This window comes from Rattus norvegicus, chromosome 1 (genome assembly GCF_036323735.1).
Source record: "Rattus norvegicus strain BN/NHsdMcwi chromosome 1, GRCr8, whole genome shotgun sequence".
NCBI lineage: Eukaryota > Metazoa > Chordata > Mammalia > Rodentia > Muridae > Rattus > Rattus norvegicus.
In genome coordinates, this window is record NC_086019.1 from 164,002,246 (window position 1) to 164,018,592 (window position 16,347).

The window sequence follows — 16,347 nt, forward strand, 5'->3', positions numbered from 1 at the left end:
TGGGCCATTTCTCTGGGAATCCTGGGTATGGACCTGGCCAGTGTTCGTCTTCCTTGCCAGTATTAAATAAACTTGCTTCAATTGAGAAGAACATGATTATATTTTGAAGCTAATAAGCAGTCATCTGACTGTATTCCCCGCTCTGCTCCAGGGCTGTGGAAATGGATCTCCAAGCTGGCTGACCCTCAGAAGTAAATGTCAGCTGTGTCCACCCCTCAGGTTTTCAGGTTGCAGTTTCCTATTTCAACTTCTCTTTAGACATACTTTAAAAATTCTTTATTATTTTCTTAACCTGGTATTTGTTGTTCAAATATAGATCTCTGAGATATTTAAGAACAACAAAGTTTTGTAATTTTAGACATTCTGAATTACAGAAGAGTTTGTACATAGGCTCCCTTTAATGAATAGCAGTATCAGGAATTGGGATTGTTAACTGATACTGTGTTCTTTAATGTCTTTTCTAATCTTCTAAGATACAGTGCATGGTTCAGATTGTTTGCAAGCTGTTAGGTCACTCAGATATTCTTAAGTAGATTCAAGTTGCATAGGGATTATAAAATAGTATATTAATTACTTTCTCATTGCTGTGACCAAATACCTGACAAGTAGCAACTAAAGGAAGACATTCTTTTTTTGGCTTAGAGTTTGAGGAGATCACTCCTCATGACAGAGAAGGCATGGCAGCAGGTGAAGGAGGTGTCTGAGTGTTTTTTATCCATAATCGGGATCAGAGAGTTGGGGGTGGAGGGCAGCAAGATGGTGCTCAGCTTCTTTCTCCTTTTATAACCTCAGCCCATGGGATGCTGCAGTCTACATTCAGGATAGGTCTTTCTTCAAGCAAGCCTTCTGGAAGCACCCTCAGAGAGCACAGAGGTGTGTTTCCATAGGGCTTCTAAGTTCAGTCAACCTTGCCGTAAGTGTTATCTGTCCATCACAGGTATGGGAAAGGATTTACAGGTAAACCCATTGGCAAACTCGGTTACTTTTATTTAAAGTACTTTAAATGCATTTATATTTATCACACAGAAGCAATGCAAAAGGACCTAATTATGAGCATAAGAGGTTCAGAAAAGCTTAGACGAGTCCAATATGATTTTTCATATGTAAGTGATATAAATTCCTTCATTTGTTGGCAGAGTTGGTGTGACTTGGTGTAGTGTGTAGTTTTCTTCATATCTGTGAAAGGTTGTAAGAAGGTAAATGTTAAACATTTCTGTGTATTCAAAGAATCTTGGGAAAGCCGTTTTATTCAGTGGTGTAGCCACTGGCAGGGTGCACATGGCTCTGGTAAACATCCCTCACTCGAGTAGCTATAAGGAGCCCCAACGAAACTCACTGAGTCACCAAAAATCAATTAAAAATGTAAGCGCAAGTATGAAAGTAGAAGATGGGGCTAAAGAATCGGTGAGAGCAGAAAAGAGGAAAGAGTAATGAGGAGGAGGACAGTATGATTGAAATTTGTACATGCACGAAAATGTTACAATGAAATGTATTATATATAATATGTGCTAATAAAAACATTTTAAAATAATACTAATACTAAAAGATTACTTTTTCATATTTGCATTTGGACTTAAATGTTCTATGAGTATTATGTAAGTAGTTACTTCCTTTTATTCATTTTAGCTACATAGAGATGCAACAATCAAGCTAGGCATGGTGGCACACCCTTTAGTCCCAGTACTTGGGAAGCAGAGGCAGGTGGATCTCTGTGAGTTCAGGCCAGCCTGGTCTACATAGCGAGTTCCAGGCCAATCAGAACTACATAGTGAGACCCTCTTGCAAAATAAAATAAATAAATAACCAATCAACCTCTCTGCTTCCTGAGGACATGTATGTGTTTAACAGTTGCCAGGAGGGAAAGTCTTATCAGGCTACTAGAACTTGCCCATCCTCTTACAAGTAAGCCAAGTTAAATGCACTGACTTGCCAGGCTGGACGTGGCTGGAATCATTTCTTCAGTCCACCGTTTCTCTCCATATCTAGGGTAAATAGAAATAAATTTCTCAAGCAGTAATATAGTAAGGGCAGTTTGTGAGATGAAAAAGATTTCACACAAGCTCACAATAGAGACACCCATTATGAATACAAAACTGGTAGTTATAATAAATGATGGGTTCTATGTACATGAAATATCCAGACAGTATTAGGGCTATAAAACATAAATGTTACCTTTTCACCTCAGTTTCCACTCCTGGTGGAAACTTCACCAGGGATAATCAATTTTTTAGTTTTCTTCTTTTTCTTGCATGAACTAAGGCATACATGTACACTTTTTTTTTTGAAGGTTCTTTTTTTTTTTCTTTTCTTTTCTTTTTTTCGGAGCTGGGGACCGAACCCAGGGCCTTGCGCTTGCTAGGCAAGCGCTCTACCACTGAGCTAAATCCCCAACCCCACATGTACACTTTTTAATACTAATTAAAATACTTCATATACTTTTCTGCCTGCCTTTTCACTTATTATTATATCTGAGATATACATGGAAATTGTATTTTAAAATAATTTACCTATATTTCTCTAGGTCCTTGTTACTGTTTACTGGCATCATGGTTATTTAAATATTTTTAGCAACAAAATACAACTTCAATTTCATTATCTAAAAAATAGAAGCTATTTATAACTACATAGCTTTGTAAGTCTTTTTTCCAAGTTTATAACACCATGTAATTTAATTAATAATTTAATTATCTAGCTATTAATTAATAGAGACATGAATTTAAAATAAACCTCAAATGTCTGTCACCATAATCATTTAACTCTTTCCCATACAGGTTTACTGTGTTTAATGTATCATGATTCTTCATTCTTATTTTTCTCAAACAATAGCTTTTTAAGAAATAGGACTTAAGTTAGTACTGTATCTGAGATTTGTAATACAGAGAAGTTTAGGTCCTGCTCTCATTTTTGTGCAGTTTAACATTAGGAAGTATCTTCAGTCAGCTCATAGTGGTGGATCATTTGCACATTTATGTAGCTGTATCAAAAAAGATGCTGTTTCACATTGTACCTGGAGTTGAATTGTTTTTACACATTATTAACCTGCTCAGTACAATTGTTTTCTACTTAGAACCAGACCAAATGTTCAACCAAATGTGTTTAAATCCTGCCCAGCTAGCTCAGTCCTCTGGGGAATCTGTGACTCTTTTTTTCTTCATCTGTGTGATAGTTACAATAATGCTACCAGCAAGAATGTAGCGGCGAACATTCTGGTGTTGAGTGAAAGTATTGCTTCAGCACATGGGTCCATGGGTCAAAAACATATGCAATCTAAAATTTGATGCTTTGCTGCAGTTACTCTGGAAAACCTTCCCAATTTACAGCCTCACTAACTGGAAATCAGTACTCATCCTCTGTGCATAAAGAGGCCATTCGGGTTTTGCTTTAATCTCCTGATGTTAACAGCTTCGTTTTACTTCTTTCAAATCTAATGATACCTTTAACTTTGGGATAGTTTGTTAGTAGCTTAGATATTCTTTTGTTTAGATTTTTCTCCTAATAGCTATTCCTATTTTTATCCAGGCTGTGTAGATGTTAGTGTATGCCATTTACAAAACAGAACATGCTTGAATCTAGGTTTTACACATGCACACTCTTCAGTGTTATTAAAATCTCAGAGCCCGGTATGGTGGCACATGCCGGTAATCTCAGCGCCTGAGAGGTAGAGGCAGGATAATAAAGATTCTAAGGCCAGCCCTGCCTATGTAATGAGTTCAAGCACAGCCTGAGCTACATGAGAGCCTATCTCAAAAAGAAAGAAAATTCAGTTAATAGAACTGCCATGTCTTATTAGTTTGCCCACAAACTCCAGTTACTTTAGTTTCTATGATAGCCAGAAACTGTTTGGTTTAAATTTTGTATTAATGATGTTTTTATGTGTAAATTCAAAGTTCTTTTAGCACTGAATGCCCATCGGGTGCCTTGGTTTGTAATGGTGAGCATTAATTAGCATTTTATAACCTATCAATGCAAAAAAATGTCAATACTACAGACTCAACTCATAGTAACTTTGGCGAGAGAAGTTATGGTTCATTTTGCATTTTTTAAATATTTAGTCCTCCCATAAAGAATATTAGAAAATTCCATTTAGGCTTTCTCATAATTTTATTTCAATTTTATATCTGCTGGTCTTTTTGTTTGCCTGTTTATTTCTTTATGCTGGGTATTGAATCCAGGGATCTACACATGCTAAAATTATAAATATGGATGTTGGCATGCCTTGTCTCTCATGCCTTGTTTGCATTTTAATGAAAATCTAACATGACATACTTGACACCTAAAATCTCATTATAGTCATCTGGCGCTGTAGGTGAGTGGAATGCGGTTTTTAAAAGACTAGTAAGGGTTTTATTTGTTTGTTTGTTAGTTTGTTAGTTTCTTTTTTAGTTTCTTGAAAAGGGGTCTGGAGCTTGCAGTGTAGTGAGGTTGCCCTTAGACCCCTGATAGTCTCTCTCCCTATCAGATACTCAGTAGAGACACAAAATAACTAATTCTGTATGGTCTTGGTGAGGTCTAGGAAGGAGATAGACAAGAATGGAGAGGAAAAACAGTCTGTATTCTACCCATCAAGCCATCTTGTTACTCTTATCCTGCAACCCCTGCATTAGTACTTGGTTTCTCAGAACTAAGCAAAAGAGGACTTACTGTTTAGCAATATCGATTAGAACTATGTCCATTCGTGGGTTATAGGCTTGTTCCACCGTGCCTGGTTTATCTTGATCTGAAGATCTAGTTAAGTAGGCATTGTGAGGTATCTTCATAGCATTTATCCAATAGTTTGTCTATATATTTTAAAGTTTAATGTAGACTCTTACTTTAATTGACTAAAGGAATTCATAGTTCTTAAATTTAGGATTATATAAAAATAGATAAATGTAAATCACCCTCAGTGGAACCTCTCTTAAGGACTCAGTATCTCTGAGGACTCAGGAAGTGGAAGGATTTTTAATAAATATATACTATACACTATATATATTTGTGTCTTTGCTCTGCTGTTGTATTTTTGTAGTATATACTAACTTTAATAAGTACTTTAGACTCTAATGAACCAGGCTTATACGTTACATTTTGCGTCCTCAGACAGGCTCAGTATCAGCAGTTTATGTTCTCAATTAGATCTGCTTTTTGTTTTGTTTTGTTTTTTAAACAGAATCCCAAAACAAAAGAGCAGATTGAAAATCTCTTGCGGAATGGGATGAACAAGGAATTGCGTGATCGTCTTTGTTGCCGGATGACTTTTGGGACTGCAGGACTTCGATCTGCCATGGGAGCAGGGTTCTGCTACATTAATGACCTTACAGTAATACAGTCAACACAAGCAAGTATCACATATATATGTATTTTTATACTTTTATATATGTACTATTATATATGTACTTTTCTCTGTTATTTTAAAAATTTGGCAGTACCCTATAACTTTAATTTTTTCAAATCCTACTTATAATGATGGTTCTTAAAAGCTTTAACCTTGGGGTTGGGGATTTAGCTCAGTGGTAGAGTGCTTGCCTAGGAAGCGCAAGGCCCTGGGTTCGGTCCCCAGCTCCAAAAAAAAAAAAAAAAAGCTTTAACCTCCCTTCTAGCCCACCACCCACCAGAGGTAATAGAAAAGAAAGGATACGGGGAAGTGGACCTGTTTAGAAAAGGTTCTTTGGGGCAAATGCGACCTGCGTTGTCAGGAAATCAACAATTCAGTTTACAGGTCAGCAGCAGCAGCTTGATTCACTTGCAAACAGTTCACATATTACACCAGCAGTCTAGTTCCTTCGAGTCAGGATAGCAGCAGTGGTGGTATGACCTAGCAGGAACAGCCAGGCCTCAGCTGAATCAGCATGAGTCAGCAGGAGGGATTCAGACCAAGACCAACAGAAGCACCAGGAGAAGTTTTTAGCTATGCCTTTCTCAGCAAAGCAAAAACCAGCGAAGACCAACAAGCGTTACACAGCTAGCTCTACCAGCAAGCCTTGCCAAGCTCCTCTCAGTCCCTTTAGTTCTATTTATACCCTCCAAACATCACTTGTCCTCTACATGCCATGCCTCCCCAAGTGTCTTGCCTTAGCACGTGAGTGTGTCTCAGCAGACATCACTCTGCCAATCAGCCCAGATTCTGCTGAAGCAAACAGAAGCCACAGCACTCCACCAGAGGTTTTTTGGTTCGTTTTCTCTCTGTGGAGTCCCAACAAATGGAGCTCAACTATACTTGTAAGGCGGACCGATACATGTGTGTCGTTAACGAAGAATCCATCACATGTCCTTTCACATGCTTGCTTTAGCAGAATATCCTTTCACCTATGTCTGCCTCAATGAAACGTTCCTTCATGTGTCTGCCTTAGCGAAACATCCTTTTACTTGTGTCTGCTTCAGGAAAACTTTGCTTCACATGTTTGCCTCAGAAAAACATCACCGACACAACTGACTACTCAAGAACTCTTAAAGTTTCTACGTCAGTACCCTTCTTTTAAAAAAAAATTAACTGTTTTGTTTGGGAAGGTATTCTCATAAACAAAAGGGACAGACTCGATTTTGATCTTTTGTTTTGCCCCAAATTTATGTTGGAAATCATTTATGTGTCTACAAGGACACTTCTTTTCATGAAGAGTTCTTTGACTCAGTGTTGTGAACACCTTTAGTCCCAGCACTAGGAGGAGGAGGGGGAGATTGAAGCTGATGGAACTCTATAAATTTGAGAACAGCCTGATCTACAAAGCAAGTTCCAGTCCAGCCTGGGCTACATAGTAAGATGATGAAAATTCTGACCTAAAGCCTTGAAGTAAAAACTAGTTTCCCTGGTTCCTTCTGAGTGTTCTTTCTGACATGTCCCCTTCTCCTCTTACCCTCATTCCTCTCTCCCTCCTGTTGTGTGTGTTGTATTGGGATTGTGGCATTAAAATGGTATTTCTGTAGTAATGTGGTGGGCAGTATTGCTCCCACATTAGTAAGCATGGCTATAAACATCAGAGCCAGTTCTGAGTCAGTAAGCAGCTGAATAAAACCAAGAGACTTAAGTTGTAAAATTCAGAGGTTGAGGCTGGGCTGCAGCTCAGTGGTAATGCACTTGCCCAGCTTGTTTGAGGCGCTCAGTTCATCTTCAGTGCTGAAAGGGAAATGGGGGGCACTTAAGGCAGGTCAGGAACTAACCTTCTGTGTCTTTGCTTCAGGGGATGTACAAATACCTGGAGAGGTGTTTTTCAGACTTCAAGCAGAGAGGCTTTGTTGTTGGCTATGACACCCGGGGTCAAGTGACTAGCAGCTGCAGCAGCCAGAGGTACAGTGTTAACTACCGCAGGGATACATTGGAATGGGAGTGAAATATTTAATTTTTTTTTTCTGCTGGTAAGAGTTCTGAAAAGAGACCTTGGTATAGAAGCTGATCCCATGCTAATGCTGATTGAATGTTTTCCTGAAGCTTAAGAACAATTTTATCTGAAAGAGAAGTAAAAAAGCACTTCAGAGATAAATAAGCTTTGGATTTTATAGAAGTATAACTTCCTAAAATATTGGAAGTTCAAATAATAATATCAGTGTATATATTGGGGAATGGAGGGAGACTGTAGGAACCGAGTAGGGAGTAACTATGAAGCGTCTGTTCTCTTACAGTCCTGCTCTAGGATCTATTCATAAGTTGATAATCATGGTACCTCTTTATGAAGTTTATCTGTCTCACTGTCCTTTGATCTTGTTGCCTTTTACATGCTTTATTTCTTAGTTTAAAACCGCTATCGCTGCCAAAAGATGAACAAGATGTAAAGAATTGTAGTGTCAGTTCTGCTTGTTGTTAAGGACCGTACAGTTTTCTTGTTTGTATTTGGAGGATTAGGGTCTTTTGTTTTTTGTGTGTGTGTGTGTGTGTGTGTGTGTGTGTGTGTGTGTCGGAATGAATGCAGCTAGGGCCTGGTGCATACTAAGCCAGTGCGCTACCACTAAGCCATATCACTAGCTCCTTAAAGAAAACAAGCATCAACAACAAAACCCTTACTTAACAGTTTCAAGTTGGAGCATGTAGCTTAAATAATTGTCTGGCCGGGCGTGATAGCACATACGGGAGACTGAGGCAGGATCATGAGTTTGAGACAAACCTACCTAATAGTTCCAACCGGTTTGGCTACTGCAGAAGATCTTGTTTCAAAATTCAGAATAATTCTATCGTGAAACATTTATTATACGGAAGATTGGCTTATTAAAATTATGGGAAGGACTAAATGAAATCTCTCTTTTTAGGCTTGCTAAACTCACTGCTGCGGTGTTGCTGGCTAAAGATGTTCCTGTTTACCTTTTTTCAAGATACGTTCCTACACCTTTCGTAGTAAGTATGCTGTGGTAGTCACTACTCAGCTGGCTGTCCTTCAGGGGATTTCTTAAGTCAATAGGATTTAAATCTTTGCCATGCGTACGTCCAATTCAATGAAAATCCAACTAGAGGAAGAAAAATAGTTTTGCTTTGAGCTTGGTTTATATAAGTTGACCAGCTGATGGTCATGGTGAGATGTTTAATGATCTTATTTCAGAAATTGATTTATCAGGACAAACGTGACACATAGATTTGAGCTCACTATTAGCAGGTTGAGATGGGTTTTGTGTGCATTTCCACCTGAGAGCTGAAAAACAGTGACCAGTCACCAACAGACTTCAAAGACTGATACGATTGACCACTGACCTGATGTGTTTTATATGTATACAGTGATCTAGACTAAAGAGCCACCAACCACATTTGCAACTAGTGCAGTTAATAGATCATGTCCTAGTTACTGTGTTACAGTTATAATCGATGTACATGGTCTGGTGCTACTTGACAAAATGTAGCAGTGGAAATGTGAGTATATTGACAAGGTAAAGCAAAGACTCTGTCTGTAAAACTGAACAGCAACGAAAACAACAAACAGCAGAACTTGTAGAGCTAAGCCCTACTTCGAGAGAAGTGTGTAAGTTTAATGAATGTGTTAGCAAGAGAAAAGATGTTAAGATACCGAGCTTGTGCTCTAATAATGCGTTAGTCCTAAAGCAGAGTAAAGCGAACGAAATCATAAAAGTATAAGTCAGATAATAACAAAAGACAGAACTGGGCTGAAGATATGGCTCTAGGTGCCAAGCCTGACAGAGTTCAGTCCCTGGGGCCCACACAGTACAAGTAGAGAGCCACGTTCTACAAGTTGTTCTCTATTCTTACGTCATGAATGCACCCCCAAAATAATAAGTAAATGTAATTTAAGATTTAATTGATAAAACCGTGGAGTGCTGAAGCTGTAAGACGCAGCAAAAGGAGTGTGTAATAAATACAGTAGAAACTAAGATAAGCGTAGTATTTCTAACAACATAATTCAAATAAATGCAAACTTGGATAAATAGCCAGTTTCTTAGAATAACAGTTGATACAACAAAACTGATAAGAAATAAGCCTAGATAAGATCTATAATTATTCAGTAACTTTAATTGGTATTTTTAAAAGTATTCTCAAATGTCTATAGATTATTCTATTGTAGTTGCTAAAGTATTTTTATCTGTCCCAGATTTATTCCCTTTTATCACCATGACTTCAAATCAAGGGTTGTCTTCCTTGACTAAGGGTAGCCAGAATATCTTGGAGAAGGAACTCTGATCAGGTGTGGGTTTTAAAACTGTTTTTGGAATCAAGTTAAGGGAATAGACTAGTATGATCGGACCTAGAACATCTACCAGGTCCCTTCCCCTTTCCCTCCCCCACCTTCTGTGGTCTGGAAAGTGGTTGGTATGATGGTGGAAACAGGAAGGAAGTGTCCAGGGAAGAGAAATAATCAAGAAAACGGTGAGCTGACACTTTATGTGCCGTGGAGGCCACAGATCATATGTAAAGATCTTCAATTAGAAGACAAAAAAGACTTATACCTTTGAATCTGCTACCCAATGACTGTGTAATGTCAGATAAAACTTGTGTAAAATGTGATGGATTAGATGGCTTCTAAGTTTATTTCCATCTCCAACTATTTGTAATTATACTTGCCATTCCCAGTCCAGCAAAGTGTCTGTCATATAGCATTTACTAAATATTATTATATAACAAAGATTAAGAAAATTTTATATCAATCAGCAATAGGAGATTGAGAAGAAAGACCATTTAAGGTGATAATTGAATGGTTGTTGAACTGCGCGTGTTAGAGAAGGACCTTACCCATCAAGCCTGGAGCAGGAAGATCTTAAATTATGATATCTGTGTCCTCCTGAATTATTTAACCAAGTAGCGTTCATAGAAAATATGCAAATATCTAGCAAGCAAAGTAGAAGAATGCTGCTAGGAATTTATTTTTTTAATTTTCAGCCATATGCAGTTCAGGAGCTCAAAGCAGTCGCAGGTGTGATGATTACTGCTTCTCATAACCGCAAAGAGGACAACGGGTACAAGGTAAGCCTTGGACTCCCAGCCTTGGCCTATTTTATAACTTTTACTTGAACAATATATACTCGATATTTTCTATACTGAGGAGCAAAGCCAGGCATTGGAAACATATCAAAGCTTGGATGTGTACCTCTGATAGTGTTTACTGGTTCCCAGGGTGTGTATATTGCAGTGGTCTCTTCGTTGGAGTTTTTACTTCTTTTTTTTCCCCTTGATTTCTCCATCCCATCCCAAATATATCCTCTGTATAATTTCAGAAATCAAGTCATGTTTTATATCAGGAATATGAAGACTGAATGGAAGAGTCAGGGAACTAGTACCTTGAGCTCACTCTCCCCTCTCTCTGTTCTGCCCAGGCTTCGCAGTGGCACAGGACCTACTTGCTTCATTAGCCTCTCTGACAAAACATTACAAGTAGAGTGCCAGAGGTAAAAGTAGCTTGTGAGGTGCACATGGAAGGCACACAGTATAGTACTGAGCTGCGTTCAGGCTCCTGGGAGATGGACCCATATTCTTACATTTTCCTTCTTGTTTGGGAGGACTCCAGACACACCAAGTTCTATCTTAAATAGGAGAAAGGTTTAAAACTGATTAAAGATTTGGGGCCTGCTGGGTAGTGGTGACACATGCCGTTAGTCTCAGCACTAGAGAGGCAGAGGCAAAGCAGATCTCTTGAGTTCGAGACTAAACTCTACAGAGTAAATTCCAGGACAGCCAAGCCTACACAGAGAAACCCTGTCTCAAAAAGCAAAATAAAACAAAATAAAAAAATATTTGTGGCCTGGCCCATTCCTAGAGGCAGGGAAGAAGCATAATTAACTCAGTTTGTGACCTGTAAGTTTCAGGTATGGTGAATCAACCAGGTAAGCAGATGTGCTGTGAGCAGCTGGATGTGGAGATCTGTAACTCAAGGAAGAAATATGAGCTGAAGACACAGACTTTAGGGTTCCATATCTATTACGACATAGAGACTGGGGAAATGACTCTGTGGGTAAAGTGCTTGCTCTGAAAGCATGGGACCCGCACTTGCTTCCTCAATGCCCATGTAATCACTAGATTCAGCAGTATGCATCTGTAACCCCAGTGCTGTGGGACAGAAGCAGGGAACCTGGGGCTCACTGGCCAGCCATTCCAGCTGAGACAAGGAGCTCTACCAGGTTCAGCATGAGATCCTGTCTCAAAAACTAAGCTTAAGAGGGGAATAGAGGTACAGTTCAGGGCTAAGGGTTAAGACTGCTGCTGTTCTAGAAGACCCTGGTTCAACTCTCAGGAACCATGTGATGGCTCACAACCATCTGTAAATCCGGGGAGGGATACACACACTTTTTAACCAACTTCTCATGCAAGTAAACACAAATATCCTAAAAATAGGGAAATTTTGGCCAACTTTTAATTACTGCTTCTATTTTACTAGAGCTTATGGATCTGATTAAATTGTTTACTTGATCTTGACTTAACATTGGTAGTTTATATATCAAGAAATTTATCCTTTTTATTTATTTATTTATTTGTTTTAGGTTTTCCAGTTTAGTAGAATACAGATTTTTAAAATATGTCCTTCTTCTCTGAATGGCCTCAGTGTCTGTTACAGTACACTGTTACAGTACAACAGTAATACCCTCTTCATCTTTAATTTGGATTTTCCACTTTCCATATTTTGCTTAATATGTCTTAGGTTTCCTGATCTTGTTGATTTTTTTTCAAAGAACCAAGTCTATTTCATTGATGATTTGTATGGCTTTTGTCTTGTTTCTGTTTGTCGCCTTCAGCCTCAAGTTTGAGTACTTCTTCCCTTACATTCCTTGGATGTTATTCCTTCCTGCTCTAGAGCTCTAGGTGTGGTGCTAAGTTGCTAATAGGAGATCTCTTGGGGTCGTCTGCGGGCTTTAACGTGGTCAGTCAGTGGTCTCAGCTCGCTGCTATAACTGCCTTCACTGTGCCAGAGGCTTGGATACGTTGTGTTTTTACTTTTACTTAGTTCTAAGAGGTTTTTAATTTTCTTCTTGATTTTTATCTTGACCTATTTTTTAATTCAGTAATAAGTTAATTAGTTTCTATGAGTTTGTGTACTTTCTGCTGTTTCTGTTGCTGATAGGAGAATCTTAAGTATAACAATTCATTGCGTTGCCGTGACAGCCTAGTATTAAGTATATGCACTCAAATGCATTCTGCTTTCTTCCTATTTGTAACATAAAGGTTCTATGCTGTATCCATGACAGATTTGGCATAAATGTTTTTAAAGCAAAGTCCCCTCCAGCTTTGAAACCCTATAAAGTCTTAGAGTTAACTTTTGTTTTGTTTTTGTTTTGGGAGTTGTGTGTGATTATTCCTGACAGCTTATTGATTAAGCTGCTTGATGAATTGGAAACTGGTTGAAATGTATATAGATAATTAACATCTTTTCTGATACATAGTTTAATTCTGATACATACTTTAATTTATAGTGGAAATGATTTCTTCTGTTTCTTATAACTGAACTTAATAGTGTAAATCTTTGCGGATACTTCTTTGTTTCTTTGTTTTTAAAGGTTAAAGTGTATGAATGTTTTGCCTGCGTGTATACAGTACCCTCAGTGCAGCGCTGAAAGAGGGCATCAGATTCCCTGAGACTGAGACTGGAGTTACGGGTAGTTCTGAGCTGCCATGTGGGTACTGAGAACCAAATCCAGGTCCTCTGCCAGAGCAGCCAGTGTTTTTAATTGCTAAGCCATCTCTTCAGCCCATTTCACGGTTTTTTTTTATATTATCTTTATATGTTATATAAATATATAATATACTTATATATTATATATTGTCTTTAACATGTAGTTATAAATCTAAGCGTATCATTAGACACTAGTGTGTGCATATAAGGTGGTTATATGATGCCTTATATTGACTTGTTACTATTCTAAGGTAGGAAATAACACATGATTCTCTTTCACAAGCCTTTCTGAAATCCTTAGCGTCAGTGTATTTTGGTGTTAGTGAATTAGTCTAATACTGACATATTTACTTGCTTAACTTTTTCACAATACCAGAGATCATCTCTACCATAGCTAAGAAAAAGCCCAGCAAGCATTTTAACTAATTATGGCTATGTTTATGTATCATATAGGTTTATTGGGAAACTGGTGCTCAAATCACATCTCCACATGATAAGGAAATCCTGAAATGTATAGAGGAGTGTGTGGAGCCCTGGGATGACTCTTGGAATGATAATTTAGTGGACACCAGCCCACTGAAGAAAGATCCTCTTCAGGACATTTGCAGGAGATACATGGAAGACCTGAAAAAGATCTGTTTTTACAGGTATCCAAGCAGGGCTGTGCGACGACCTTAGAATGCCATTAACATAGATCCAGGCCTGGTATAGAAAGTGTCCTAAATGAGCTTTATATCAGAATCAATCAGCCTCTCTCTTTCCTTCCGTCTCTCTTTCTCCTTCCCTCCCTCCCTTTGTGCCTCCCCTCTCTCCCCTCTAACGTACTAGGAGAGACTTAGGTCATATTAAAGACATAGAAGAACCAAGATAAGGGATATGTCACAAACCAACATGAGGGGCACGTCACTAACCAAAGACTATAAAGTCATCGAAATGAAGAATCACTGTAATTAATTGAAGAAGAAGAAAAAAGAAAATCAATGGTTGTTAGTAATAGTAAGGAAGCACATTATTGGTTACTTTTGACTATTTGAAGACTAAAAATCAGTCATTCAGGGCTTTTAATGAATTGTGAATCTTCATTTTTAAAATTAATTCTCATACTTTTTCTTTTCCATGTGTAAATTCCATTTCAGAGTTAAAGAGTTGACTGAAAGAGGAACGTTTTTTCAAAGAGAATTAAAAGCTACTTTTTTTCTATGCTAGAGATTGAACTCTGGGCTTTATACATACTAGAGAGGCACTCTACCACTGATCTAGTTTCCCCAAATTCAGCTATTAAATGCAGAAAGAAGAATACATTTATAACATCACAATTTTGTTATTTTGATAATGAACCTTAGCAGTCATCCTTAAAGCTTATAACAGCAATAAATTGATAGGGAATTACAGGTGGACGGATGAGGATGACAGGACACTGATAAATATTAACTGTGAAATTGGCATTTTGAGCTTCCTCTTGTGACTTAGTAGAAAATACACATCTATTCTTGCTAGAGGAATTGGACTAGAATCTAATGTTGCCTCTAAATTCAATGACCCATCCATAGTAGGAACAGAGGAGTGTACTATTTATTATATACAAAGCTCAGTTAATAGAATGAGTGCTAGTGTGGACCAAGCCCTCCCTGGGTTGACTCCCTAGTAATGCACAAACTGGGCATGGTGATGTACCATGTGAAATCTTAGTACATGGAGGCAGGAGGACCAGAAGGAGTTCAGTCATCCTCAGCTACATAGAGAGTTTGAAGCCAGCTGCAGACATTTAAAAGATCTTGTCTGAAAGAGAGGAATGAAGAAGGGAAAGAAAGAAAGAAAGAAAACAAATTATAAAAGGTTGCATAATTTGCATACCAAGATATTTGACATAGTGTGGGGAGAGCAAAGATTGGAGAAATAGGGAAAAAACGTTTACAAGTTAAAAAATATTTGAGAGACAGCAACCAGGTGATATTTTTAAACACTTGGAGAAAATGTGAACACGGATATTCGACAATAGTTAAAAAATATTGTTCAGTTTCTTAGATGAATGAAGGTGTAATTGTGTTCTTAAATACTAAAGTACTTTGTGCAAAATAATATGATTTTTTTGAAGAAGTAAAGCCAGGCCAACAACGGTGAAATCAATCACCAAGTATATGTGGATGCTGGGTGTTCTCTCTCTATGGGTATTTTGCTATTTTTATAAATTTTGTTTATTATAGGAAGTGGTTAGTTAAATGGTAAGTAAGGGTGTGTGTGGTTTTTTTTTTCTTTTAACAGGGACTTAAATTCAAAGACCACCTTGAAGTTTGTACATACCTCCTTTCATGGCGTTGGACATGACTACGTGCAGTTGGCTTTTCAAGTATTTGGTTTTAAGCCTCCAATTCCAGTCCCAGAACAGAAAGATCCAGATCCAGACTTTTCTACTGTTAAATGTCCAAACCCTGAAGAAGGAGAATCTGTGCTGGTATTGTTTTTAAATTTAAATGATGCTAAGCTTCTCGGCCACCAGGCGGGATGGGTCTGAGTGACGGTCAGAGGTGGCGTCCATGCTTTCCTCATGCTCTGCAGCAGGCTCCACCATGTTAAATCAGAGCAACTAGGAGTTCTGTTTGAAATTTCTGTAGAAAATGGCTTTAGTTCGATCTCTCTAGACTGCATGCTTTTTGGAATTCATGTCATGACAGTAGTGCCCACATTTAGGAAAAAGAACATTGGGTCTAGGTTCTTTAGTATAATCTAGCCTTTTTGGGTCACTGTTTTAGGAACTGTCCCTGAGACTGGCAGAGAAAGAAAATGCACGGATAGTGCTAGCCACAGATCCTGATGCAGACCGGCTGGCAGTAGCAGAACTTCAGGAGAAGTAAGTAATTTGAGCTCCTGCCCTGTGGGACAGATATCTACGTCTCCTCTCAGGCATTGAGGGTTGTCATAGAAGAGGGCTATGTAAAGATCCTAAGAGCCAGAGGTGGTAAGTGACTACAGCCATCTGTGTCTTCAGGGCTGAGGTCCTCGGCACCTATGAACTCACAGCACTGGTGGAGACAGGCGGAGGGGTTCATGGAGCTCCCTGGCTGGCCAGCCTAGCCGAATTGATGCTCTCCAGGTTTAGGGAAAGCCCTATCGCAACAATAAGGCAGAGAACTGGCTTAGCGATTAAACGTACATCTCAAGTTCTGGGTTTGGTTCCAAGTTCTAGGGAATCCAACACCCTCTTCTGGTTTCCACAGACATTGCAGAGACGTGCACATACAGGAGAAAACAAGCACACAAACATACACATAAATAAAAATACTTGTGTGCACACATAGATATTCATGTATACTACACACCGAAAGGTGGAATAAATGTTTTGTCA

At 38.5% G+C, this 16,347-nt stretch overlaps 1 protein-coding gene across 1 annotated transcript in view; it reads left to right on the top strand.

Annotated features, from left to right (window-relative positions):
• Pgm2l1 (phosphoglucomutase 2-like 1) overlaps window positions 1-16,347 on the top strand; it is a 49,111-nt gene that overhangs the window by 18,329 nt on the left and 14,435 nt on the right. The window contains 7 exon segments of the mRNA NM_001109454.3: window positions 5,147-5,314; window positions 7,152-7,258; window positions 8,212-8,296; window positions 10,283-10,366; window positions 13,458-13,651; window positions 15,267-15,456; window positions 15,755-15,852. Of these exon segments, the coding sequence (NP_001102924.1) occupies window positions 5,147-5,314; window positions 7,152-7,258; window positions 8,212-8,296; window positions 10,283-10,366; window positions 13,458-13,651; window positions 15,267-15,456; window positions 15,755-15,852 (926 nt within the window).